We start from the raw sequence: 23,247 nt of genomic DNA, 5'->3' as shown, positions 1-23,247 counted from the left end.
CCTAGCGCCTTATTGAGGGAGTGTCTTACAACGGGCACCACCCATGGTGCTGTCCTTTCCGGTTTCCTGTAGTTGTCGCTTTCAGCCGGGTTCGCCCGTTGCATTGGCCGGGTTGACGAAAGGGTGAAAAATCTGACTGCAGCAGCACTTGGTGTTCAGTATTAGGAGCAGCGCGTCAGCAGGCCCCACGTTAAGCAGCCCAATCACCCTGCAGCTATCTCTACCCTACCCTATCATTCCCAGCTGTCCGGCTGTGTCTGGCCATATCGCCCTGCAGCTCCCCACTGGCTGCTCCACTGAAGACTCAGCAGGTGGGAGCCTGGCCAGTACCTGGAGGGGAGACTGCTGGGAAAGCTGAGGCTGCTGCTGGAAGAGGTGTTAGTGGGGCCAGCAGGGGGCGCTCACCCTGCGGTCCGTGTGGGTCCTGATGCCCCAGTATAGTGACGGGGGACACTAGACTGTAAACAGGCGCCGTCCTTCGGATGAGACATCAAACCGAGGTCCTGACTCTCTGTGGTCATTAAAAATCCCAGGGCGCTTCTCGAGAAGAGTAGGGGTGTTACCCCAGTGTCCTGGCCGAATTCCCCCCTGGCCTTTACCCATCATGGCCTCCTAATAACCCCCCTCTCTGAACTGGCTCCATCACTCTGCTCTCCTCCCCACTGAGAGCTGGGGTGTGGGGAGCGGACTGGCGCCTCGTCCAGGTGGGGGTACGCACTGCTGGGGGGTGGAGGGGACCCCCGTGACTCGTACGGAGCTCTGAGTGGGGGTGTCCAGGAAAGAGCTCTAGAAGTGTCAGGGATTAGTAGCAGTAGATAAGAAAGGAAGACGATCCCATGTGGGTCCGGGCTGGGCGGACAGTTTTCACCTGGGTGCCGACAAAAGCGGTCAGCCACCGATCCGCCCGCTTCTGCGTCACGGGAGTGGGAAGGTCCGGATGCCCCTGGTGCTTCATCCCGCCGGGATCCCGTGGGCGGCGCCGTCCAGTCTGTGTTAAAGACCGCGGGATGGCGGGCTGCGGCCGCCGTCGTCAGCGTTACTTCGTCTCTCAGTGAAGACTTGCGAACGAACGGCGCGCTGCTCGCGAGCGCAGATTAAAATGCCGCTTCGCGACACGGGTCGCCGCGTTTTCCAGTCTTTCCAGGACGAGACAAAACGGATGAGTTTAATATCCTTCTAATGCCGTGCCGTGCCTGCGCTTAGTGCTAGATGAAGTTTTAAATAGCAGATGCGCCGCCTTCACGCCCAGTCACATCTTTCTGCGGATCCTGACTGCGCTGTCAGTGACAGAGCTGCGATGCGGTCTTCTTCATGTCTTGGAGGTTTTTAAATAAAGGCAAGGGAGAAAGGTATTGAAGAGTGCAGATGTTCAGGATGGTGGGGGGGGGGGGGGCATTTTTTTTTTGGTGTTAAAACCGAATGAAGTAACTCAAATGAAGCATTTATCCACTGCGTTTTTTTTTTTATACAAGTACCTGCAGCTGGTAAAACTAGGAATGACTCAAAGTTGCTGTGCAGTGCAGTTCTTGTCATCTGTGCTTATTACTGTTTAACTGCTGTTGGTGTTTCTAGATCCGTCTATATATATACAGTGTGAGTTTGTGTGTGTGTGTGTGGACAGTGCGAGTTTCACCTTTATTATAGCGAATATTGTTAGTTTGCATAGTCTCTGCAGGAGAGTATCGGCTCTTTGTCCATATAATGTAAATCCCCCCATCTCTTGATCCATTTATCAGTAGAGGGGTCCGGGGGAGCCAGAGGCTATCCCAGCGAGCAACGGGGTTCGAGACGGGTTACACCCTGAGGAGACGCCAATCCGTTGCAGGAAACACGCCCAGGCACAAACACACACACACACACTCACACTCACACTCACACCAGGGCCATTTTCCCCAGAAGCCAATTAACCCCCCCCAGCCCCCAGCATGTCTTTGGACTGTGGGAGGAAACCAGAGCAGGCGGAGCACACCCACACGAACACGAGGAGAACAGGCAGGCTCCACACACATGCTGTGGCACCCCCCCAAACTGAACGCTTCAGAGCTCTAAGGCAGCGATGCTTAACACCGCTGCACTGCGTTGCCCTGTACCACATCTCAGGATTGTCAGATAAATACAGTGTTTGAGCGCATGTGTGCGCATGAGTTTTCCAGCATTTCCGACGACGGTGTGGCGGGTCGGAAGAAAGATGGCGGCCTGCCCTCGGGAGCCTTTGTTGAGAAAGCTTTTTTGCCAGACGCACCTTTTGAGCTCCTGCTGTGTGCATAACAAAGTGCAAGACTTCTCAGCACGCTCCGCGGGAATGCGAGGGCGCCTGTGCTCTTGTCTTCGCGCTGCCTGTTCTCCCATCACGCCATGTGATGTGTCGTGACTGTTCTACTGGAGTGTGACACCTTGGGACTCCTGACTTCACACTGCAGGTCTGAGCAGCTTCGATGCTGCAGGAGCTGCTCTTCTTAACCCACTGTGTCTCCGTTCCCCACTGTTGTTGCATTAGAGCCATTTGTTTCTGGCAGGAAGTATGAAATCGTTAACCTCCCTGACTTCCGCGCTGTGACTCGGGAGAGCGTCGGGGGGGGTTAACGGAGCCGGTCGCCGATTTCTCTGCAATTAGATTGTGCGTCTCCAAAAATGCTGTTTTATGAGGATGCGTGGAGACGCCGATGCCCTTTAGTTCACCCTTTCCGCTGTTCGTCTGCCGAAAAAGCACAGTAGCTGAGCTACGTTTGCGTGGTGCGCGTTGCGCAGGCGCTTCTGAGCCCGTTCATTTAGCGCCAACCTTTTTGTTTGCATGGCAGGTGTCAAAACAGGGGATCAGTCGGGCGCATGCATAACCGGGGGGAGACAGACAGAATCTCCTCTAAATTCAATATGCGAGGATGATTTTGGTTCTGTGAAGCACTTGCTTTAATGCTCAACGGGGGGGAGATTTGTCCTGTCGGTGATTTATGAAATGCCTGCAGAGCGGAAATGTCATAGAAGCAGTTTTCCAGGAATCCCATTATCTGAAAGGAATAGATTTTTTATTATTTTTTTTTTTCCCCGACGACCTCTGGTTGAGTCATTCTGGGCGACAGGGTAGGGATTATACTTGGGTGGTAATTGAGTACGCAGCCGAGTGCGAGAGCCTCATCTCGTCTCATGACTCCGCTGTTCACATCGGGAACTTGTGAACAGAGAAGATAAAATTGGCCTCTCTGATAGCGCAAGACCGATCTGGTTTTACTGACTTTCACTCTCTCGCTGGGGTCTACAGTAAAGGAGGGCCGTTCTTCGGCTGAGAGGCCGCGGCGATTTGTGGCGCTCATCCTGATCCGCAGAGTGTTTTCAAGAACAGTCCTGACAAGGCTGCGAGATTATTAAACTACCGACTTCTAGAGGAGCCAGATGCCGTATCGCCCTGCAGCTCCCCGCTGGCAGCCCCACTGGAGACTCAGCAGGGGTGAGCCTGGCCAGTACCTGGAGGGGAGACCCCTGGGAAAGCTGAGGCTGCTGCTGGAAGAGGTGTTAGTGGGACCAGTAGGGGGCGCTCACCCTTTGTTTTGTGTATATCCCAGTATAGTGACGGAGAGCAGGAATGGGGTTTTACTGGGTCAAGCTGCGGGCCATCACCACAATCCCTTGGCCCTGTTAGAAAGGGCAGGGCGACAGCTGTTAATCTGCCGTGTATGTGAACAACGCCAGGTGCTGAGTGGAAGAGCTGCAGGGTGGCACAGTGGGTTAGGCCTCTGGAGGAGGCTGCGGGTTCAAATCCCCATCCTGCTCTTAAGAGTCTCACATACCTCGATACGTTTTACCTTTTTACGTTTTACGTTTTAACGAGTGGCTTGACGAGAGCAGACAGTGGCAGCGCTACTTGTGAAATGAAATAGTTAAAGGAGCCAACCCCCAGCGCGCATAAAACTGTGAAAACTGTTCAAATCGATGCCGTTTTTATTTCAGTTACGCACCCTGGAACAAAAACCCAGCAGGTGTTGTCCTCAGGGATCAGGATTGGAGCCCCCCGCCCAAGAGCAAGGTGCTCGACTCGCAGATCTCCAGTCAAGTGCACGGCTGTCGAAACGGTGGCAAATTAAATTTGCTGTGGATAAAAGGCGCCTGCCGCATACACTACTGAAAGAATATCTCAGATAGCGAACTCGGGCTGGTCCAGGGCTGGTGTAATGCACGTCTTGGTCTATCGTCCGACCAAAGCCTGTGCCACACCAGTGATGTGCCCGATCAGCATCTCTCGTTCTGCTCGGACCCCTGCACCGTAGCAGCCAGCAGCTGAGAGCGCTAAGCAGAAAATCTTCCTCCTGTCTAACCGAGAAGCTCGCACAACCAAAAACGCGACGAGGCTCATAGGGGAAATCGCAAGCTCCACTAAAAAAGTAAACGTTTTGCCCTTTTTATAAATTCACATGCGCTCAAAGGGGGCGCGCGGACAGGGGAGATCACTGCAAACGTCTTCGCACTTCACAAGGGGTCTGCTCCTGTCTGAACGGTCTGCTCCTGCTGTCCCGTGCCCTTTAGACCGGCGCGCGTGGAGGTCCGGCGAGGTGGAAGTGCTTGTTCAAGGCGAGCTGTGGCCTGGACGCCGCTGTGCTGGGTCGATGCCAGGTTGTAAGGTCGTCCACCCACCCACCCACCCACTGTGACCAGTTTCCCCCGAGCAGGCTAATACATCCGAAACGGCCCGGGAGGCGGCACGAGCCCACCAGGGTCCCCTCAGCTTTTGGCCAAACCTCATCCCTTCCTTTCTTCCCTCCTGGCTCCGGGAGGCTTTGAAACGATGCTGGCGAGAGACAATCGCCCCCCCCCCCTTCCCGAGCACTGATTTTCCCCGTTGCTCCGCGGAGGTCGTGGCAGGGAGAGGAGGACTCCCTGTCGAGCCCAGTGCCGCACAATCGATCTGCCGCTCCGGCCCGAAGCTGGATGCTGAGGTCAGCACCGACGAACGTTGCCGTGGAGCGTTTTTCGCTGCTCCATCAGAGGAGGGAGCCCCAGCTTTCAACTGAAGCGAGCGCTCGGCTCCACAGTCACGTTCTCAGAGCCTGTATGGAAAATCTGAATGAGCTGAACTGCTTATATCCCCTCACCCCCCCCCACCAGAGGCTTGAGCATGCCCGGACTCGCAGGCAGTGTGTCTTCACTGCGCGTCCCTTTAAGGCCGGGAGGCGGGCGGGGAAGATTCCTCTCTCCACCTTTTCAATCTGCACAGCTCGGCTGAGGAAAGCGGCACCAGGCGAATTCAATTAAATGCTGATTTAAGAGCGTTCCTTCCTAAACGTGGCGGGGCCCGCCGGTTGCTTTTTTTTATATATTTTTATTATTTTTTTTCGAAAAGAGGGAGAGGGTGGAGGCAGTCGAAGTCTCTTATCTGAAGTCTGCAGCCCCTTCTCTCTCCCTCATTCTCTCTTTCCCTGCTCCACCTCCTCCTTACCAAAAAGGGGAAAAAAAATTACATCAGGCCGATGTGAGTGCATCTGCTGATTAGCAGTGATTTACAACAGTGGAGTGAGTGTATGCCTGCCTCCTGCTGTCCTTCTCTGCTTCACTTGCTCATGTTATATGGCACCTCAGGGAGAGGCACATGTATTTCCCTCTCCATTGAACCCCCCCCCCCCCCACACACACACACACCACCTCCGCCAAGCTCTCTCTGAATAAATGATGTCCTGAGTGCCCCGTGGAGCTAGGTAGAAACTTTTTTTTTTCGTTCCTCCTCTTTCGAGATCTGGAGCGACTAGGCTTGTGCTTGTGGGATTGCTCCGTGTCCAGACCTCTCGCCTCCCTCCCTCTTTCGCTCCCTCATTTCTTTTGCTGACTCTGCTGCCCCTCCTGCTTGAAGGCGTAGCCAGGGGGGGGCGAGAGGATAACGTGCCTGGTGGGGAGGGGGGGGAGGCTGGATTGAGGCCTGCACCCAGCAACAACAGAGAAGCCACCATAGTCATACAGCCAGTGCCCAGGTCTGACCTGATCATTGCAGTTGTCGTTGCTGACGGCATACTGTCTGTTGTCTAACCAGAACCTGCGTTACACCAGCGACGTGCCCGATCAGTCTCTCTCGTTACACTGGGTCTCCATGTGCCATAGCAGATAGACCTCCCGCAGCTGAGAGTGATGCGTAGAAAATCTTCCTCCTGTGCAACCAAGACGATCTCACACACACACACACCCACAAAAAAGGAGCAAGTCCATAGATCAAAATTCGCTTTGCAATTTTTGTGCATCTGCGCCTGTGGCCTGAAGGTTGCCGGTTCAAATCCCGCGGCCGGCAGAGGAATCCTACTCCGTTGGGGCCCCTGAGCCAGGCCCTTCACCCCAGCTGCTCCATGGGCGCCGTACAATGGCTGACCCTGCGCTCTGACCCCCAGCTTCTCTCTCCCTGTCTGTGTGTCTCATGGAAAGCAAGCTGGGGTCTGCGAAAAGATGAATTCCTAATGCAAGACATTGTATATGGCCAATAAAATTATCTTATCTCTTCTCTGTTGTGTTAAACAAACACTACTAAACAAGTAAACATTTACCATTTTACTTCTTAGTATTTCGTTTGGCTCCTGACTATGTGCTCTCCCAGGCTATGCCAGTCTTATCGCCACTTTCTGACATACCGGGCTTCGAAAGGAAGCTGAACGTTGTATTGCTGTGTTTGTCCACAAGACGAACCCTGCAGGGTTGTTGTTGTTTTTTGTTTTTTTTCCAGCAGCACCATCCGATAAAGCTCTGTTCTGGTCGTGTCCGATGAGAGCCCGGTTGAGCTCTCCACTCCATTGAACGCTGTCCCTCCCCCCCCCGTGTCCAGATACAGTAAAAGCAGGCATTTTGGCGAGTTGGTAAAAACAGAATCGCAAGATTGGTGATCCTGCATACATGGCGTTTGAACATCGTTAACTCAGCGGGAGCGGCACAGCCCTAACAGGCTCCTGACAGACTGCTTCACAGGCTGATGCTCCTCGTGCGTGTGCGTGTTGGTGGGTTGTGTGTGCGTGTTGGTGGGTTGTGTGTGTGCGTGTTGGTGGGTTGTGCGAGCGTGGCTGACTGAAACCCCCGGAGCCCGCCAGCCCCGCGAGATTGACGCATCAGAAAAAACAGGGCAGGGGAATCTCGGGGTGAACCAGTTGTGGGGGGGGGGGGGGAACCAATTACCGTCCCCGGCAGACGTGCGGTTGTTTTTGTCAACCCTCACACTCCCGGCAGAAATAATTATACCAAAACAAGAAGGAACGGGCTTCGTCCAGAGCCTCGGCAGTCTCGACCCCGAGCGCCGAGAAGGGTGTGTTTGGACTGGGGCTGGGCGCTTGAGGAGAGGGGCCGGCGGAGCCCGGGAGCCGACAGCGGTGTGTCGAGACCCGCCCCCGCTCTCGTTGGGCCGCGTGGCGCGGCTGGTGACCCGTTTGGAGTGGCGCTAATTATGAGGGCGGCGGGGCTGGGAATAGAAAGCAAGCCGCCTCACCTTTTTTTTTATTATTATTGCACAAAGCTTCTTTTGTGATCGCAGCTCCGTGCTGGTGAGGATGAAGGTGTCTCGCTGGAGGCCGGGCTGTTGCTGCGCGGCGTTCTGCAGGTCTAGGAATAAATAGCGTTCGCGCTCAAACGCAGGGCTCTCAGACCCCCCCTCCCCCCCGCGCCACACACACACACACCCACCCCCAATCAGGGCACTGCCACGAATTGCAGACTTCGGGGCGCTGGTGGCTCCCCTCAAATTGAAAATGCTGTTTTATGTAAACGACCAGTCCCTCCTCCCCCCCCCCCCCCGAGTGTATTGTATCAGTCATGAAATGCACAAGCACAGACAAATCAACGTTTTCCAGAAGATTCAAGGCAACAAGAAGAATTGTCGTTCGAGGTCTTATTAAAATACCACATGCAGTAAACATCCCGTCCTTGGAGACTGTGCAGTGCAGTAATATGCAGGAGTTTCACACCTCCCTTTTTATAAACTTCGCCTTTTCTTCACGGATGCCTCACCATGTTTATGCTGCGAGCTCTAGTATTTGTTAATTAGCGACGCCGGATCCTGTTCTGGAGCCCTCCTGTTCGCTTGTAAGCAGTTTCCGTTATTTGGAAACGAAAATGTTCCAATCGACAGTGGACACCGGAGCGATTCCAGTTACACGGGCCTTTGACGTCGTCAGATTCTTGCTTTTACGCTGTTCCTAAATGCATAGGAGTTGTTGCTGCTGTGAGCCGAGACGCAAAGGAAACAACTGGGAGGAGGCACTGGGATAGCAAACTCTACCCCCTGTGTGACACACTCTCTGTCAGCGACTGGACGATCGGCTCAGCAAAAAAAAATTCCATTCATAAAAAAAAGAGTGTGCTTGGAAGTCACTTGCTGGAGCTGAAGGACACGAATGGAAAACAGGACAGAAGTTCAGGGATGCATCCTGGCGCTGTTGGGTTGGAATCGCTGCGCACTCGCCCCCCTGCATAGCGATGCCCCCTGCTAACAGGCTGAAGCTCCGACGACTCACTCGCCCCCCCAGCAAGACCCAGTGTTTGAAATCTGCCCCCAGACTGTGCAGGTGCTCGTTCATGCTTCCCGTGTCAAAACCGGACACCGGAAGTCACTTCCCTCTGCCCCACACCTGGCGACACCCCCCTGCTGTTCCGGGCTGGTCTGTACCTAACCCCCCACCACCATCTGTTGCTTCAGAAATAATCGGGGGGGGCGAGGGGGGAAGATGGGGTTCATCCGCCGCCCCTCGTGGCTGATGTGCAGGCGGGGAGCACGTGCAGTATTGCAATTGGGCTCCCGGTGTGTTGAACAGCCGGGCGAGCAGAGTGGTATAAGTCTGTTGCTTGGCGGTGCGTGCGTGCGTGCGTGCGTGCCTGCACGAGTGCACGAGTGCACGAGTCAGGGGTTCTGCTGTGCACCAACTGCTTTAGGAGATCGGGGAAACGCGGGAGTCGAAACACTGGCGGCCTCCAGTTGTCCCGAGGAGGCATTTTTCTTAATGCATTCCAGTCCGGCAAAAAAAAACCCACAAAACAATGGAGAGAAAGTACAAGGACTCCTGCCCTTCCGTTTGACAGCTGTGTTGTGTTTGACAGTGTTTTTTTTGGGGTGGGTGGGGCGTAGGAGCGCTGGCTTGTACTCATGTCGAGCAGAGTCACGGGCGGGATGTCGCAGGCTTGGGCATCACCATCTAGTCGGCCTGACAGAGAGAGGCATGGCAAAGGGTTTTTAGCCCTGGCAGTTAAGGCACGGGAAGCGGAGTCGCACTGTGTTTGTGTCGGGAGAAGAAGCGCCAATTAAGAGCAATTAGCTGAAGAGAGTCAAGGATTTAGTTTTGCTGCTTTTTTTAAATTGGATGGGAAGATCGAAGAGGGGGGCGAAAATACTAAAGCTGCTGCATTAAAGCCAGTGCGGCCTTTATTTACGCCTAAAGGGCCTAATTGAGTTTGAAAAACGGCGAAATTAAGCAAACAATCGCGGGCTGACGGGGCTCTCTTATGCAGAGGATGGCCACTTAAATCCAGCCTGCGTGGGAGTTCAATGAGGGTCGCTGTTGACTCGCGTGCAGAAATGGAGAGAGTCCGATATCGGCACGCTCGGCTTTCAGAAATCGCAGCCTCCTAAGTGTCGATCTTTGGGTGGGGGGGGTGAAGGAAAAAAAAGTGCTCTAGCTTTAGGATAAGATGTAAATATAGTTCTGTAATCTGTTTTCTATTGATTGGGGTTGAACTTGAGCTGGGTTAAGAATAGGAGAATGGCCTCCACTTACTTCAATGAAATAGCCAGGTTCTTTACCGCAGGGCTTCTCGAGTATAAAGAGGTGCAGGGAGTGAAATGAGCTCCTCACGCTCTCCCCTGAGGTGTATGACATGTCTACCGGGGGCAGGCTTCTTTAAAGGCCTTTGTTCAGTTTCAGACTTGCGATGAGCGATTTAGGAATGACCACACTATAATGTGAGGATGACTTAGGGTTGTGTGGGGCGATTTGAAGGGGGGAGTTCTGTGATAGACGGCCTTTTTTTCTTCCTTCACGTCATCATATCTCTTTCAGTAGAACCACTTATCCCGTCCTGACGAGCACTGGGCACAAGGAGAGGGTACATCCTGGACGGGACACCAGTCCACCTCAGGGTGCACAAAGACACACATGCACACCAGGGCCAGTTTTCCCAGAAGCCAGTTAACCCACCAGTATGTCTGTGGCAAGTGGGAGGAAACCAGAGCACCTGGACGAAACCCACGAAAACCCAGGGAGAACATGTAGACTCCACACAGACAGCACCCCAGGAACTGAGCCCAGGGCCCCCCCAGTGCTGCAAGGCTGCCCTACTAACTCTGCACCGCTGTGCTGCCCATCTTTCTGTCTCCGACCTATATCGGCGCAAGAGAAGACCGAGCTCGTTTCGACAGTGTGGCGGCGTCTCTTTCTTGCCCTGCCTGTTTTTCAAGCTCGGAGTCAAAATCCACGATCTTCAGGTAAAAAAAAAAAAACCTGGAATGATTCATGTGCTTTTACCTGCGAGCAACAAGATTAAAAAAAATAAATTAGCCGAGAGCGCTGCCCTAGTCGGCTTCATTATTTAGGTGCTTTGCTGTGCGGACACTGTAGCGTGAAATGCACTTAAAGGCTAAAACCAACTTTGATCTCTTTCTGCCAATAAGACATAATGTTGTAGCCCTAGGTTGTTTCAGCCCTTTATTTAATTTTCTTTGGAATGAGCCCAGTTGTCCTTATAGCTCTGAAGAACTTTTACGAGAGGAGTAAGTTGCAGGAATAAAAACAGCTTCAGGAATCAGTCGGCCAGCAGAAAGGCAGACATCCTCAATCAAGTACCGAATAGCGTCTGCTGATAGTCACTTGGTGGCAGCATGAAGCAGTGGGCTCTCCTCACCGAAGAGTCGTGGGTTCAGATTTCTAAGACCTGTACTCCCGTGCATAGTGCTTCACTCAGCTCACCTCAGCAAACCCGTCTGTATGCATTGATCCACATTTTGATGTGTTCCGGACAGGAGAAATGAAATGGCATATTCACAGTGTATCTTAAATTGCAGGTTCTGCAGGTTAAGAACACTGTATCGTGTTTTGTTTTTCCCCGAAGCCATGATTCACAGTATAAGAGGTTACTATTACACCTGAAGTAGTCCTACAACGTGCACATGATCCTCAATTTGTCAGAATTCCAGGAAGTGAATTACCTTGCGAATAGCGTCGTGCAAGTAAGGAACAAGCTACCAGCCCATGCGGTTGAAACCGACATCCTGGTTTCTTTCAAGAAACGGCTGGATGAGGTCCTCAGGCCATGACAGGAGGCACTTCTTTACACAAAGGGTGGTGGGGGTGTGGAACAAGCTACGCAGCCAAGCCACAGCCTTTGCTTCCTTCAGAATTGACTTGAAATCTTGGATCAATGATCTCCTCAAAAGATGAGATGAGCCAAATGCCATCCTGGCATTTGTAGCCTTATGTTTCTAAAGCTCGGATGTGAAGTATTTTCTGCAGTTTACTGGGCCTTGAGAGTTTTTTTTTTAACGTTAAATGAAGAGGCAGAAGGGTGGGGCAAAAATACGGTCTTAACTCCTGGCAGGTGATGTGCGGTGGAAAGCTCTCTTTCGCGCAGGTTGCAAAAAAACATAACGATAGATTCAACGTGCATAACGATAAATTTGAACAATAAATTCAAGATGGGGAAGCCCTGAAGATGAAGAGCCTAGGTGAAAAAATCATGTGTTTACATTGACACACTCCCTCTTCTGGGTAATATGGGCAAACGGTAAAAATGCGAACGATGCTGGGGTATAGGACTAAAAGAGTAGAATATCCCATTTCTCAAGGAAGAGGTATTGAATTTCTTTAATGCAAATTGTATGGTCTTGTTCGCTGTGTTACAAGGAAGACATTGCTGCTCTTGAATCGGGCTGAAGGGAATCGACCTTTTCAGTATTCAGAAATGTCGGAGGCATTGACACTATCGATCCAGTGGGCTCGTTCAGATCGAGCGGTGAAACGCGGACCAGAGGGCAGGGGTGGAGGCTACGTGGGAGTGCGTTTTAAAACCACGGACAGGGAAGGCTCCTATACGACGGGGCTTGTGGGAGCGTGGGACAAGCCCGTCAAAGCCCGCACCTTGACTTGATTCAAGAAGGATTTCAGTGAGATCCTGGGATCGGCTTACCGCCCCAAGTCCGGGATGGACCAGATGGCCTCCCTCGCATTTTTTGCTCTTTGGTCACTGAGCTTAAAAGTTGTCCAGGACTAATCTGGTAAAGTTTCCCTATTTCTAAACCGTCATGATCAATGTGGTCTCTGGCGGTGCAACTGTTTAACAAACTATGGATTCCTTCCATAGGGCAAGCACCGAATAACTTTTTTTGTTGTTGTTGTGAAATGCGCCAGATCTGATAACTGGAAAGCCTGAAGAGACTGATCAATAGATCCCTTATTCACTTCTCTGGGCGTTTGTCTGGGCCTCCCTTCCCCCTACCACCTCCATCACTTTCTTTCCTGGACACACGCAGTTTTACAATCTGCTAACGACTGTCTCGTAATTCCCACCTTTTGTTTGTTCTCTGTGCTATCGATCCCTATCTGGGATTGATCTCTCCCTGCTTTATAGTTTCCGTTCTGTTTTTCTGCCTCCGCTGGCTTGTTTCGTGGGTGGGTGGGTGGGTGCGCGCGGGTGGGGTGCGCCGTTCTGCATAAATAAGCTAACCAAAGGGAAAATCGATTATAGTTAATTAAGAATGCCAACGATTTCCTTAACAGGGGCATGTTCTTTATCGGAATCCCCCAGACAGCCTCACTGGGGTGATAAACTATATTGAATTAGAACCGTCACTGGGGTTTGTACCATATGTACTCCCCACGTTCAGGTGGGTTTTCTCCGGGTGGTCCGGATTCCTCCCGCGGTCCACAGGCACGCTGGTGGGTTAATCGGCTTCTGGGAAAACTGGCCCTGGTGTGTGTGAGAGTGTGAGAGAGTGTGAGAGAGTGTGAGAGAGTGTGAGAGAGTGTGAGAGAGTGTGAGAGAGTGTGAGAGAGTGTGAGAGAGTGTGAGAGAGTGTGAGTCCTGTGCTGGACTCACGTCCCGTCCGGGGTGTAGCCCACCTTGCGCCCGTTGCTTGCCAGGATAGTCTCCGGGTCCCCCCGCGACCCTGAATCGGATAAAGAGGTTGGACAATGGATGGTCACCCTCACTCGTGACATCAGTGGGAGGGACTCGGGTCAGAAACGTCTCAGTTTGGAAGCCTCAGAGTTTTATTTCTTCAGCAACAAATGTGCGGTATAGATAAGGCACTTCACATTGTGCAACAGATTTTTGCAGGAATCCTACCGCGTGAAAGTGCGCAAGACTGAATGTGAAATGAGCCGGAACGAGTTCCGTGAGAAACAAGCGAACGATTTGCGAGAGCCCGCACGGCCTGTACTCATCAGAAAGTCCTCTAATGCTTTCTTATGACCTTGGGGTGTTAGTGCTGATCGATAAATTTGTGCCTTCTTGCTTTGCACCAGGGCATGATTACGGGATCCTTAGGCTAGGATGAATCGTGGACAACGGGAATGAAAATGTAACCCTTTCTCTCCAGACTTGTTTTTGCAAGAAGGTATTTCGTAGAGAAGGGAATTACTAACTAATAAACTGACCTATAATCGCTCTGATTTTTCTTCCGACAGTCTATTCCCCCCGAAATACCTAAATGTTATTCTCGTCATGTTTTCGTTTTCCTGTTCAGCTTTCCGTTTTCGATCTTTTCCGCCTGCTTGAAATGACCAAACCCACCACGTTTCTGATCACGCCGTTCGATCTGGGCGTCTTTTGAATCTTCACCCCCCTCCTGCACAATCCCTCGATTCCAATCAACTGTGCAGAAATGTACCGACTGGGGGGGGGGGAACCTTCTGTGACTTCTGAAACTTTATTTTTTTGGGTATCCCGCAGGCTGGCTAAATCTGTTCTTCCTCTCGCCGGCGAGTAACGCGGTTTAATTTGTTTTGTTTTTTTCGCAGGAGAGCTGTACATCGGAGGCGTCGGCAAGAGCATGTACAACAACCTGCCCAAGCTGATCGCGTCCCGGGACGGGTTCCAGGGCTGCCTAGCCTCGGTGGACCTGAATGGGAGACTGCCAGACCTGATTGCGGATGCCCTCCACAGGGTGGGGCAGGTGGAGAGGGGCTGTGAGGGTGAGTCGCCCGTGCTTGCTTCCTGTTAGTTTTTTTTTTAACGGTGTGATGATTAGCCGACGTTCTCGGCGGCAACACTTGGCACAATGAGGCCCAAGGCCACCTTCCCCATTCGGAACGATCCCCAGGCCTCAAATCCGTGGAAAACCAAGGGGGGAGCCACTGGGACTTTGCACTTCAGCCCAACTTTGTCCCTCTGCTGAGGAAGCACTTGGTAGAAGCATGGGATGGGACTGGGGCTGCAGACGTTTTAGAGCCTTTCAGAGGACTGTGCAGTGCATCCTGATCCTGATGCTCTTGCAGCCCGAAGAGGCCCAGCAGGATATTTGACGGGGATTCCTTATATGTTGGCTGGCAAGTGTTGTGCAGCCTTACACTGCTCAATTGATGAGTGGAGATGGCCGACATTAGCAGGAGCCCCAGAGCCTGGGTATGCAGTCAGTATTCTACTGCAATTCAATCAGTAACTGGCAAGCAGGACCACTGCAGTCATAAATCCCCCAGAGTTAAAGGGCTTAACTCTTTCTTATGCTACGTACATAGTCCCCAAACCCTAAAGCCCTTCCCATGCTGCATTGCACCTGACCTAACCATTGATTAGATTTGTTTTTTCATAGCAAGAGGAGATGGGAAGAGTACTTGATAGCGGGATAGTAACAGCTGGGAATCGTGTCTCGATCTTCTGCGAGGACATCAGCCGTTTACAGGCTCGCTTGCATTGTTTGGGAGGGAGTTCCACGTGCAGGGCAACTGATAATTCAGAGACCTGCCAGCCGCTGTTTTCAGCTGCATTCTGGGAAGGAACCGCAGTGAGTCCTGAGGGTGCAGGGCACAGGCTAGGGTGTGTGAGATCCATTCGGTCATTTTATCCGGAGCAGAAACGCTGCGTTGCTTTCATATGGTGCCTTGATGTTTCAAGAAAACCTTTACTGATGGCAGCAGCGTCTTCTCTTCAACATCTGATTCTGAGAGCGTATGTTTCAACATGAAGGGTGCAGCAGCAAAGGCCTCCTGCTGGTATCTCTTAGCGCAGACGCGCTGCGTTATCTTGATTCAATGCGAGCGGAAAGTGATGCTCGAAGCTGTGAATGCCGTTTCCCCGAGGAATACTCCTGCAAATGAGATGTTTAATGTGAACATTATTTCTTCTAGAAAGCGTTATCGGCATCATAGACAAAAAAAACTTTTCAGGTTGGGAACGATCTCTGTACAAACTGAAAGTTGTAATCTGGGGAGTGTCAGCTATAAAAGCAGAGAACAGAGAGGAGGAGTACTGTGGAAAAACTGAGACAGAGAGAAACCAGGACAAAGCAAAGCATCCATGTTAGTCCTCCACAGTATTCGCTTTATCAGAAAGCGTGCAGGTTGTCACTGTACGGCCCTAGTTCTCAAAATACATTTAAAACTTCACCAGGTCGCCAGTGTGTTCCTGCCACACCAGTCTGAGGATCACCTCGGCCGTTTCAGCCTATTAAGAAATACACCCCACAGAAGTAAATTTGATTTCTTTTTAAAAAGACCGCAAATCAAGCAAAGCTGACTTATTGTTTCAAGATTTAAAAAAAAAAACAACTTGTGATGTTTGGATGTCAAGTCAGCGCTTGGTAAGTGCTGATCATGCTGATTTCAAAAGATGTACTGAACTTTCTAAAGACACTTATCACTGTTCATGCATGTACTGTATGCTTTTAGAAGAATACAGTCAACAGAGCTTGAATATTGATTATGATGTTTTTGGCATCCGTTTGATTAGCTAGCTGGTTGTTCACGGCACACTCTTGGGTGAGTTTGGTTGTTGCACGCTCACTTCCCTGACCTCACGAGGGAGGAGAGAGTGGAATGGGTGCAGGTGAGGAGGTGATGTACAGTACTGTAGCCTGTCAAGTCCTGGTAAAACGCAGAGGAGCCAATGTGACCATCTTTATCAAGAGGGTATTGGCTTTTATGCCCTTGGTAAGTTGGAGGCTGAACTGAGGGTCACGGTTCTTCGTTTCTTGAGAATATTACAGTAACAATTTAGATTCCCTGCTTGCCTGACCTGAGTAGCATTTGTGAGACGAGCTGGACTGATGAGTGACGTCTAGGGGTCGGAGGCCAGTGAACGTGCTTGTCCAGGGTGTGCGAGAGACAAGCTCATCTTCCAACAGTGCACTGCTGTGCTTCCAGAGGTGGGCTACTGGGGCTACACACGCTCCTGCTGCTTGCACTGTAGATCCCCCTGTCGACGAGCCCTGTATGTGAGACATGCTAATCGGCATTCTTTATGTACTCATGTCATGTCCAATCAAATGGCATTGCACCTGTGATAAAAAGACCGTCCTGTTCCAGAAGGTCATTTCCACGATCGTTACTGTTCGCTGCAGACGGGAAGTGACCGATTTCCTTTGCTCGGTCTGTACGCAGTCTACACCAGCTACGCTGCCTGCTGTCCCAGCAGCAGAGAGCTGTGCAGGTGTTGGAAGGCTCTGGTAAAAGTAAAGGAGGAAGAGGTTCCTTTTGAGGAGCAGCAACAACCAGGCTATAACTCGAGGTGAAAACGTAGGCAAATGAGAGTTTATTTTGATGTCTAAGGAAGCCCTTTCGTCTCTCAAAATACAGGCGAGACGAAAGGGCTTCTCTGGAAAGCAAATGGTTTTCAATGCGTTTTACATGGTCAGATGCCATCATGTCATTTGCATTGAAAACACCTTAACAAAATACCTTATACAGGATGGCATAAACGTGTTCCCAGTTTGAAACCTTCTTGTCAGTTGCTAAACTCCCACCCCTAGTCGACCTCGAGGTAACGTTCGACAGATGGTTGTCTCTCTGCAGTCAGAAAGCACTGGCTTTTACCTCCTCTTAAACTGACCTACAGACAACCATCATGTCTGACACCCTTATCAATATGTACAAAGAAAACAAGACAAACATCTGCAGAAACATCCTGCGGTTACTTCTGCTCCTGCATCTGTGATATTATAAAAGCAGTCTCATACTGCTTTGCCAGTGCACGGATAAGTCCACGTCTCCTTCTTGTTGAAAGGCCTGTGCTGTGTCTTCCTCCCCCAGGCCCCAGTACGACCTGCACGGAGGACTCCTGCTACAATCAGGGCGTGTGTCTCCAGCAGTGGGAGGGCTTCTCCTGTGACTGCAGCATGACGTCGTACGGGGGATCCTTCTGCAGCGACCGTGAGTGATCCTGGGTTTCTCCTCTCTCTTTCGCTGGGCTCCGACCCAGAGCCGGCAGCCTGGCCGGCGGTGGAGGTTGAATGGGACTGTTGTTGCTGTAGCCCCGCCCCCTTCCCAGGTGGGCCTGTGGGAGTGTCTACATGTGCTTGCTCCACTCCTGGCCACTTCCTGTCTGCCCTGCTGGTGTTGTCGCACCACGGTACTCCGAGGGCTCCTTTCACAGCTCTTCGGCGTTGCTGTCCGAAATGAGCCTGCGGGGTCCTGATGGGATCGTTGGCGTATTTTTAATTTTTAAAAAATAGCGGGGTGCAGTCGCGTGCCGGGGTTTGCTGGTTTCCAGCATTGGCTAGGAGGAGCTGAGTGTTTGGTGGGGGAGAAGGGGGCCTGATTGCACAGGGAGCTGATAGTCGTCGTGTTCTTCCAGGGGTGAAACCGAGTGAGAATTTTAATGTCTGTGACGTTTTGGGAAGCTCCTGAGCTTGATCCATAAAAGCGAATAAAAGACGTGAAATGCTGTGTGCCTTGAAGAATTCCCTTTTCTCTTCAGGGGAAGGGATTTCTTTTGGCCCTTTCCCCGAACACACCGATTAATCCACAGGAGCTCCTGGGGATGCTCTTCGCTTTTGAGGTGCGAGAATCGCCTCAGTCTTGGCGAACGGCCTTTCCGCGTGATCGTTTTTTGGTGCGTCCCTGTTTTTCCCCGTCTCGCTGACTTTTTGGTCCTGCCTGAGACCTGTGCCGGACGGCCCAGCAGGGGGTTGGGACTGCCGTGCCTTCGGTGTTGGAGCGAGCAGGAGGCGAAAATGAGCTCCGACGCTTAGTCAGAAATCTGTGAGGCGGCCAAACCCACAGCCGTGGCGCCCCACACTGGAAATAAACCTGACCTAAGAGTGATGTGGTTTCTGGTTATTCGGTCTGAGGGGCTGCCTGCCTGGATCCTTATTTTCCGCCGCCCCGAGGTGGAACGTATAGTACCTGGGTTTAATGCTTGATGGGCTTCAAAAGAAGTTCCTCGCGCCGGCAGTGCACCATCCCTCCGAGGCGAATCGGGAGAAAGTACAGTACATCCAGACAATCCCAAGTGACGGCTCGGCTGGCTGGCTTGTCCTCGTAGAACAAGTCATCGCCTCGGATGGGTGATATGTTGGTTTGTGCCCTACGCTTTTTCAGAATAAAAGTTGACAGTGACAGTTTCCTCTTAAAGCTTTCTAGCCCGGAAATCTCAAACCTTAGTCCAGTCGTGCTTGTGGTTCACCCTAAATCCCCCGTTACTTAAAAGATGAGGAACACCTGTTGAATCAGTCGATGAATCGAGTGTTAATTCAATTTTTACTGGTCCCCAATGACCGAGGGTAATTCTGGCTTTTGTTCCAGCTGATTTTTTAAAACGTTGTTAACTGGAAACGCCTCTACATGAGCCACGATCAATCGAGCAAAACAATGCAGCTCGAATGGCTCCAGGCCTTTAAAAGCTGATGGTTAAAAGGCTGCCCGTCCCCATATGACCTGGCGGACAGGGGCCCCCCGGGACGAGGGTTCGAGACCCCCGATCGGGTCTGATCTCAGGCGCTAAGCCTGGCTGGGCCTGGCCAGGACTGGGGCAGGAGACCCCTGGGGAAGGCCAGGGCAGCGCTCTTCCCTCTGTCCCACACTTTCCAAGGCTCGTCTTCTGAGCTGGTGGACGGTAAACTGGGATCGCACCCCCCCCACCCCCCCCGGCTGTTCGCGAAAGTAGAGATGTTAACCCTGGAGTCCTGGGTGAATTTCACTCTCGGCTTCTGTAGTTTTGCTGGAGCGGGAACGACCACCCTGGTAGGTAAGGGGGATCCCTTCCCATCCGTGAGGCACTTTGGGGGGAATTTGAGACGGAAAGGCCTGTGGTGATACAGGGTCGTGAAGCCGCTGACCCGAGCCCAGGCCTAGCTCAGCGAGAAAACCGGATGAGCCGACGTACTGCAGAGTACCAGCCGTCCCAACTTGTCCTAGGTGCGTAGCCCATGCGAAAGACCTCCTCCTCCTGCTGCCATTTTGTTTTTTTCTTGTTTACTGTTTGCGGAAACTCCAGACCGGGTGGTGGTGGGGGGGGGAACCGAGAAACCAAAAACAGAAGCTGCAGCGCTTCAACCACTCCGTTAACGTTTAAAATAAAAACCGTTCTTGGCGGCCCCCGAACGGGCTGCCGCTAGAGGCGAAAGACTGCCAGACACCGTGAAGCGCATGTGGAGTGAGGCTATGGGAGCTGTCAGAGAGAGCCACAGCGAGGGCAAAGGAGAGCTCTTAGGAGAGGAGAGGCGCTCGTCATGTTGAGGTGTGTGTGTGTGGCAGGGCTTGAGCAGCCACACTGAATCGGGTTCGTAACAGAACGACTCTTCGCCGTGGAGCTGAGCTCGGGGGAAAAAAAAAACGCACACTGGAGAGAGCATGTTAATTAATTTAAAAAAAAAAGGTTTACGTTCTGCTGCTCTGAAGTGACAAACACAGCTGTTTGGTGTGTGTGGCCCCCGCTTTGTGGCGGAATAACAATTTCTTTATTTGTCACAACAGAATAAGAAATAACAGTGGGTGTAAATTAATTGAGCTACCCTTTTTTTTTTCCCTGTGTAGGTGACCGCAATATTAAAACATTCTGACCTGGGCCTTCGTTAGTACTCAGTGCTGTGTTAATTGCCTTTCACAGACTGATCCTAGCTCTGCAGGGCTTTAGTTTGGGGAAAAATATATACCGTGCATGTGCTGAAGGAAGCATCCTAATTGAATGTGAAAGTACAAGCTTGTATTTGAGATTCTGAACCGTTGTGGGAATTGATTGCATTTCTTGTAGCAGCCAGAGTGCAGGGTAAAGAAACCAATGTTTTTGTGTCTCTGCGTAAACAGTGCAGTGTTTCAATACATACCGAGTTCGATGCTCCATTAAACGGGGGGAGATAATTTTGCTTCATGCTTTCCCAGGGGGCTTTCCACAGTTTATCTCTTTCATAAGACAGACATGCATGGCTCTGCGCCAGAGCAGACCCGCTGGTGGCGATGCACAGCACAAGCACAGGCAGTGTGTTCTGGAAATAAGGATTTAATAGTCCAGGGTGGAGGTGGGAGCAGGCGATCAGCCGACTGCCTTCAGCCACTCCCATCCCCTCCTCCTCCTCCTCCCTGGCTTCCGACACGGATTCCGGTCCGGGGACCGTTGCCGGAGCAATGTGCGTGCGTGCCTATGGACTCGGCAATATCGGATGCGCGCCGGGGAAAAATGCAGACCTGCCCACAAGCCGTTGCACAGCACCGTCTCAAGCCCGGGCTCAGGAGGTCCACCGTTTTTATTTTATATTCTTTATAAAATACCTGTACGGTTATTTCCGGGGGTGCAGTCGTTCGTGAAACGAGGAGAACCCCCCTCCGTGACTTTCCAGTCAGTCTCACAGGGCACCCCTAAAGTCCCCTGGTTGTAAACGGTCGGGAGCACTTCTGAGTTACCGCTGAAAGAAGTCGTGGGCTCATTTAGGAAATTTCCTCCCGGACTGATGGGGATTCAGATGTAGATGATCTCTGAATGACTGACTGGGACAAATCGGCGGCTTATTTGCTCGCAAATTGTTCCAGCGCTGGAGAGGTGGTTGATCTCAAGATCGCCAGTTAGACCTGCTGGACTGGGGCACTGCAAAACGAAGGGGCTAGTGACCCCCCCCCCCCCCCGTCTTTTAATTCCGGAGTATCGTAGGGATCGTGCTTTTCCTGGGATCCTAAGCTTTCTAGGATCGGCTGCCAGCTTCCCGCAGCCCCCACCCAAGGCGCGTGGTCATATAATAATTGCTTACACTTATATAGCGCTTTTCTGGACACTCCACTCAAAGCGCTTTACAGGTCATGGGGATCCCCTCCACCACCACCAGTGTGCAGCCCCACCTGGATGATGCGACGGCAGCCATAGTGCGCCAGAACGCTCCCCACACATCAGATATCCGTGGGGAGGAGAGCAGAGTAATGTAGCCAATTCATAGATTTGTATGAGCACGACGCCGCGGCGCTCCTCTCTGTCGTCGGGAGTGTCCTTTAAAAGCCCGCCTGCGGATTGCAGATGTGCGATTTAAAGGTCCGAACGAGCGCTGGACCACAGTGGGAAGATAAAAACAAAAACATGTCCATCTGTGAATCGTCCCCCCCCCCCCCACCTTTAAATCATGTCTGGTTGGAGACGTCGTTAGGTTTTATTTTGCAGCTGCTTTTTTAATCTGGGGGATGTGGGGAATCTGGGGATGTAGCGGGATGCCCGTAGGAGCCTGGTGTTGGAGTCATGCCCTCCTGTCTGGTCGCGTCGCTGCTGGATGTTGTAACCCTGAAAGTCATGTGGAGTTTCCTGACGCTTGCTAATTTACACCAACATAAGCCTGTCTCGCTCATGGCAGGGTTGCAAGATTTTTTTTTTCCTTCCTTCCCTCATTACTGCATTACGATGCGGTTGGAGCCGATTAATGCCCACAGCGCAGCAGTGTTGTGCAGGTGCAACTTAGGGGTGGGCTTGAGCGGGCCCCTAGCTTATCTGTGTCTGTATTTTACAGCAGGATGTACATTGCGTGTCTGTTGTACTTCTAAGTATATTGGCATTGGTGTCTGTTCGCAGGTGCAGCATTGTGTGTGATCCAAGGACAGTGACAATGACAAGCACTCACTCCTGTTCAGTCCTCTCTTTACCTGCTTTCATACTTATAATCAGCAGCATTACATAGCAATTCAGTGTGTTTTATGTAACATTTGGTATTGGCAAATGCATAACCTTTAAAGCACATCCGCACCGACAGGTTACAGGGGCTCATGACAGCCAAAATGTATGACCAGTGTCATCTTTTGCCTCGTCCCAAGAGCAGACGGGGGCAGTTTCTCCCGGTGTATGGGCTAAACATCTGGATCCTGAAATCTGTACACTGGGGAACACTGACTTTTGTACAGACTGGACCACAGACGATGGCCATCCACCCTGCATGAATTCTGAATTCAACTTGGAATCCAGTTCAAATTGCTGGGGTCCATGATGCTAGCGTTGTGCTGGTGTCATCATGCATGTGAGTGTGCTCCTCAGGATGACAGGTATGGGGACCAAACTCCATCGCTCCACAGTGCAGAGCTGTTTAAAAGCTGACTAATTAACCCCCCCCCCCGTGCACACAAACACTGTGTAACTCCCCCCACTGGTGTTTCAGCTCTGTTTAAGGTTCCCTTCATCGTGTTAGACAAGAGCAGAGCGAGCTGCACCAGTAGTATGGTAGCTTTTTATTTCCGGAGCTCCCGCCTGACCGGAGACCAGGGAAATGCGCCGGATCTACGTCCTGTCCCCTGGTGTGGCCAGCCAGCCGCCGGCCCCTCCATACCAGACTGTCAACACAAGCGAGCTCTCCACGCCGAAGCGTGGTGTTGCACAAAGCTCATTTTGAAAGCTGTTTTGAAGGCCCTATTACAGGTGTTGTTTAAAAATTCCATTTCGAGAGCAAATGCCGTCTTGTAACAACCCTATCAGAAGAAGTGACGAGGCGCACCTGGCTCTGACAGCAGGGGAGCCTCGGTGCCGGGAGAGCGATCGTTTGCTCAGCAGAGTGGCAAGCCCCGCGGAGCCCTCCGTGGGCACGCGATGTTCGATTTGAACCTTTTTGCATTCGCCCCCGAGCTGGGTGAAACACGGAGGAATTCCTCCGGGCAAAACACTTGGGTGTGTGCAAAGCGAGAGGTCCGCTGTGTGGGCAGTCGGAAAATAAAATCGAGGCGCGAGGCCTCGTCCGTTACCTATAAAAGTACCTTGAGTTTGCTAAAGCAGTGTAAAATAACACAGGCTTGTTATCTCCCCTGTCCCCCCCTGCGTGGGTAGTAGCACTTTTCAGGAAAGCGTCCGAAAGTGTTTGGCACGGGTAATGATTTTTTTTTTTTTTCAAACAATTAGCGCTGCTACCAGGGTATTCCTGCTTCTTGT

At 51.8% G+C, this 23,247-nt stretch overlaps 1 protein-coding gene across 14 annotated transcripts in view; it reads left to right on the top strand.

Moving 5' to 3' along the window:
• Positions 1-23,247, top strand: part of LOC107075879 (neurexin-2-like) — a 627,393-nt gene that overhangs the window by 338,828 nt on the left and 265,318 nt on the right. For all 14 annotated transcript variants that reach the window (XM_069180400.1, XM_069180406.1, XM_069180401.1 and 11 more), the window contains 2 exons: positions 13,953-14,126; positions 17,178-17,297. In XM_069180400.1, the coding sequence (XP_069036501.1) occupies positions 13,953-14,126; positions 17,178-17,297 (294 nt within the window). The remainder of the gene's footprint in view (positions 1-13,952; positions 14,127-17,177; positions 17,298-23,247) is intronic.

This window comes from Lepisosteus oculatus, chromosome 18 (genome assembly GCF_040954835.1).
Source record: "Lepisosteus oculatus isolate fLepOcu1 chromosome 18, fLepOcu1.hap2, whole genome shotgun sequence".
Taxonomy (NCBI): domain Eukaryota; kingdom Metazoa; phylum Chordata; class Actinopteri; order Semionotiformes; family Lepisosteidae; genus Lepisosteus; species Lepisosteus oculatus.
The sequence above is the reverse complement of the archived record's forward strand: the minus strand, read 5'-3'. Positions and strand labels throughout refer to the sequence as shown.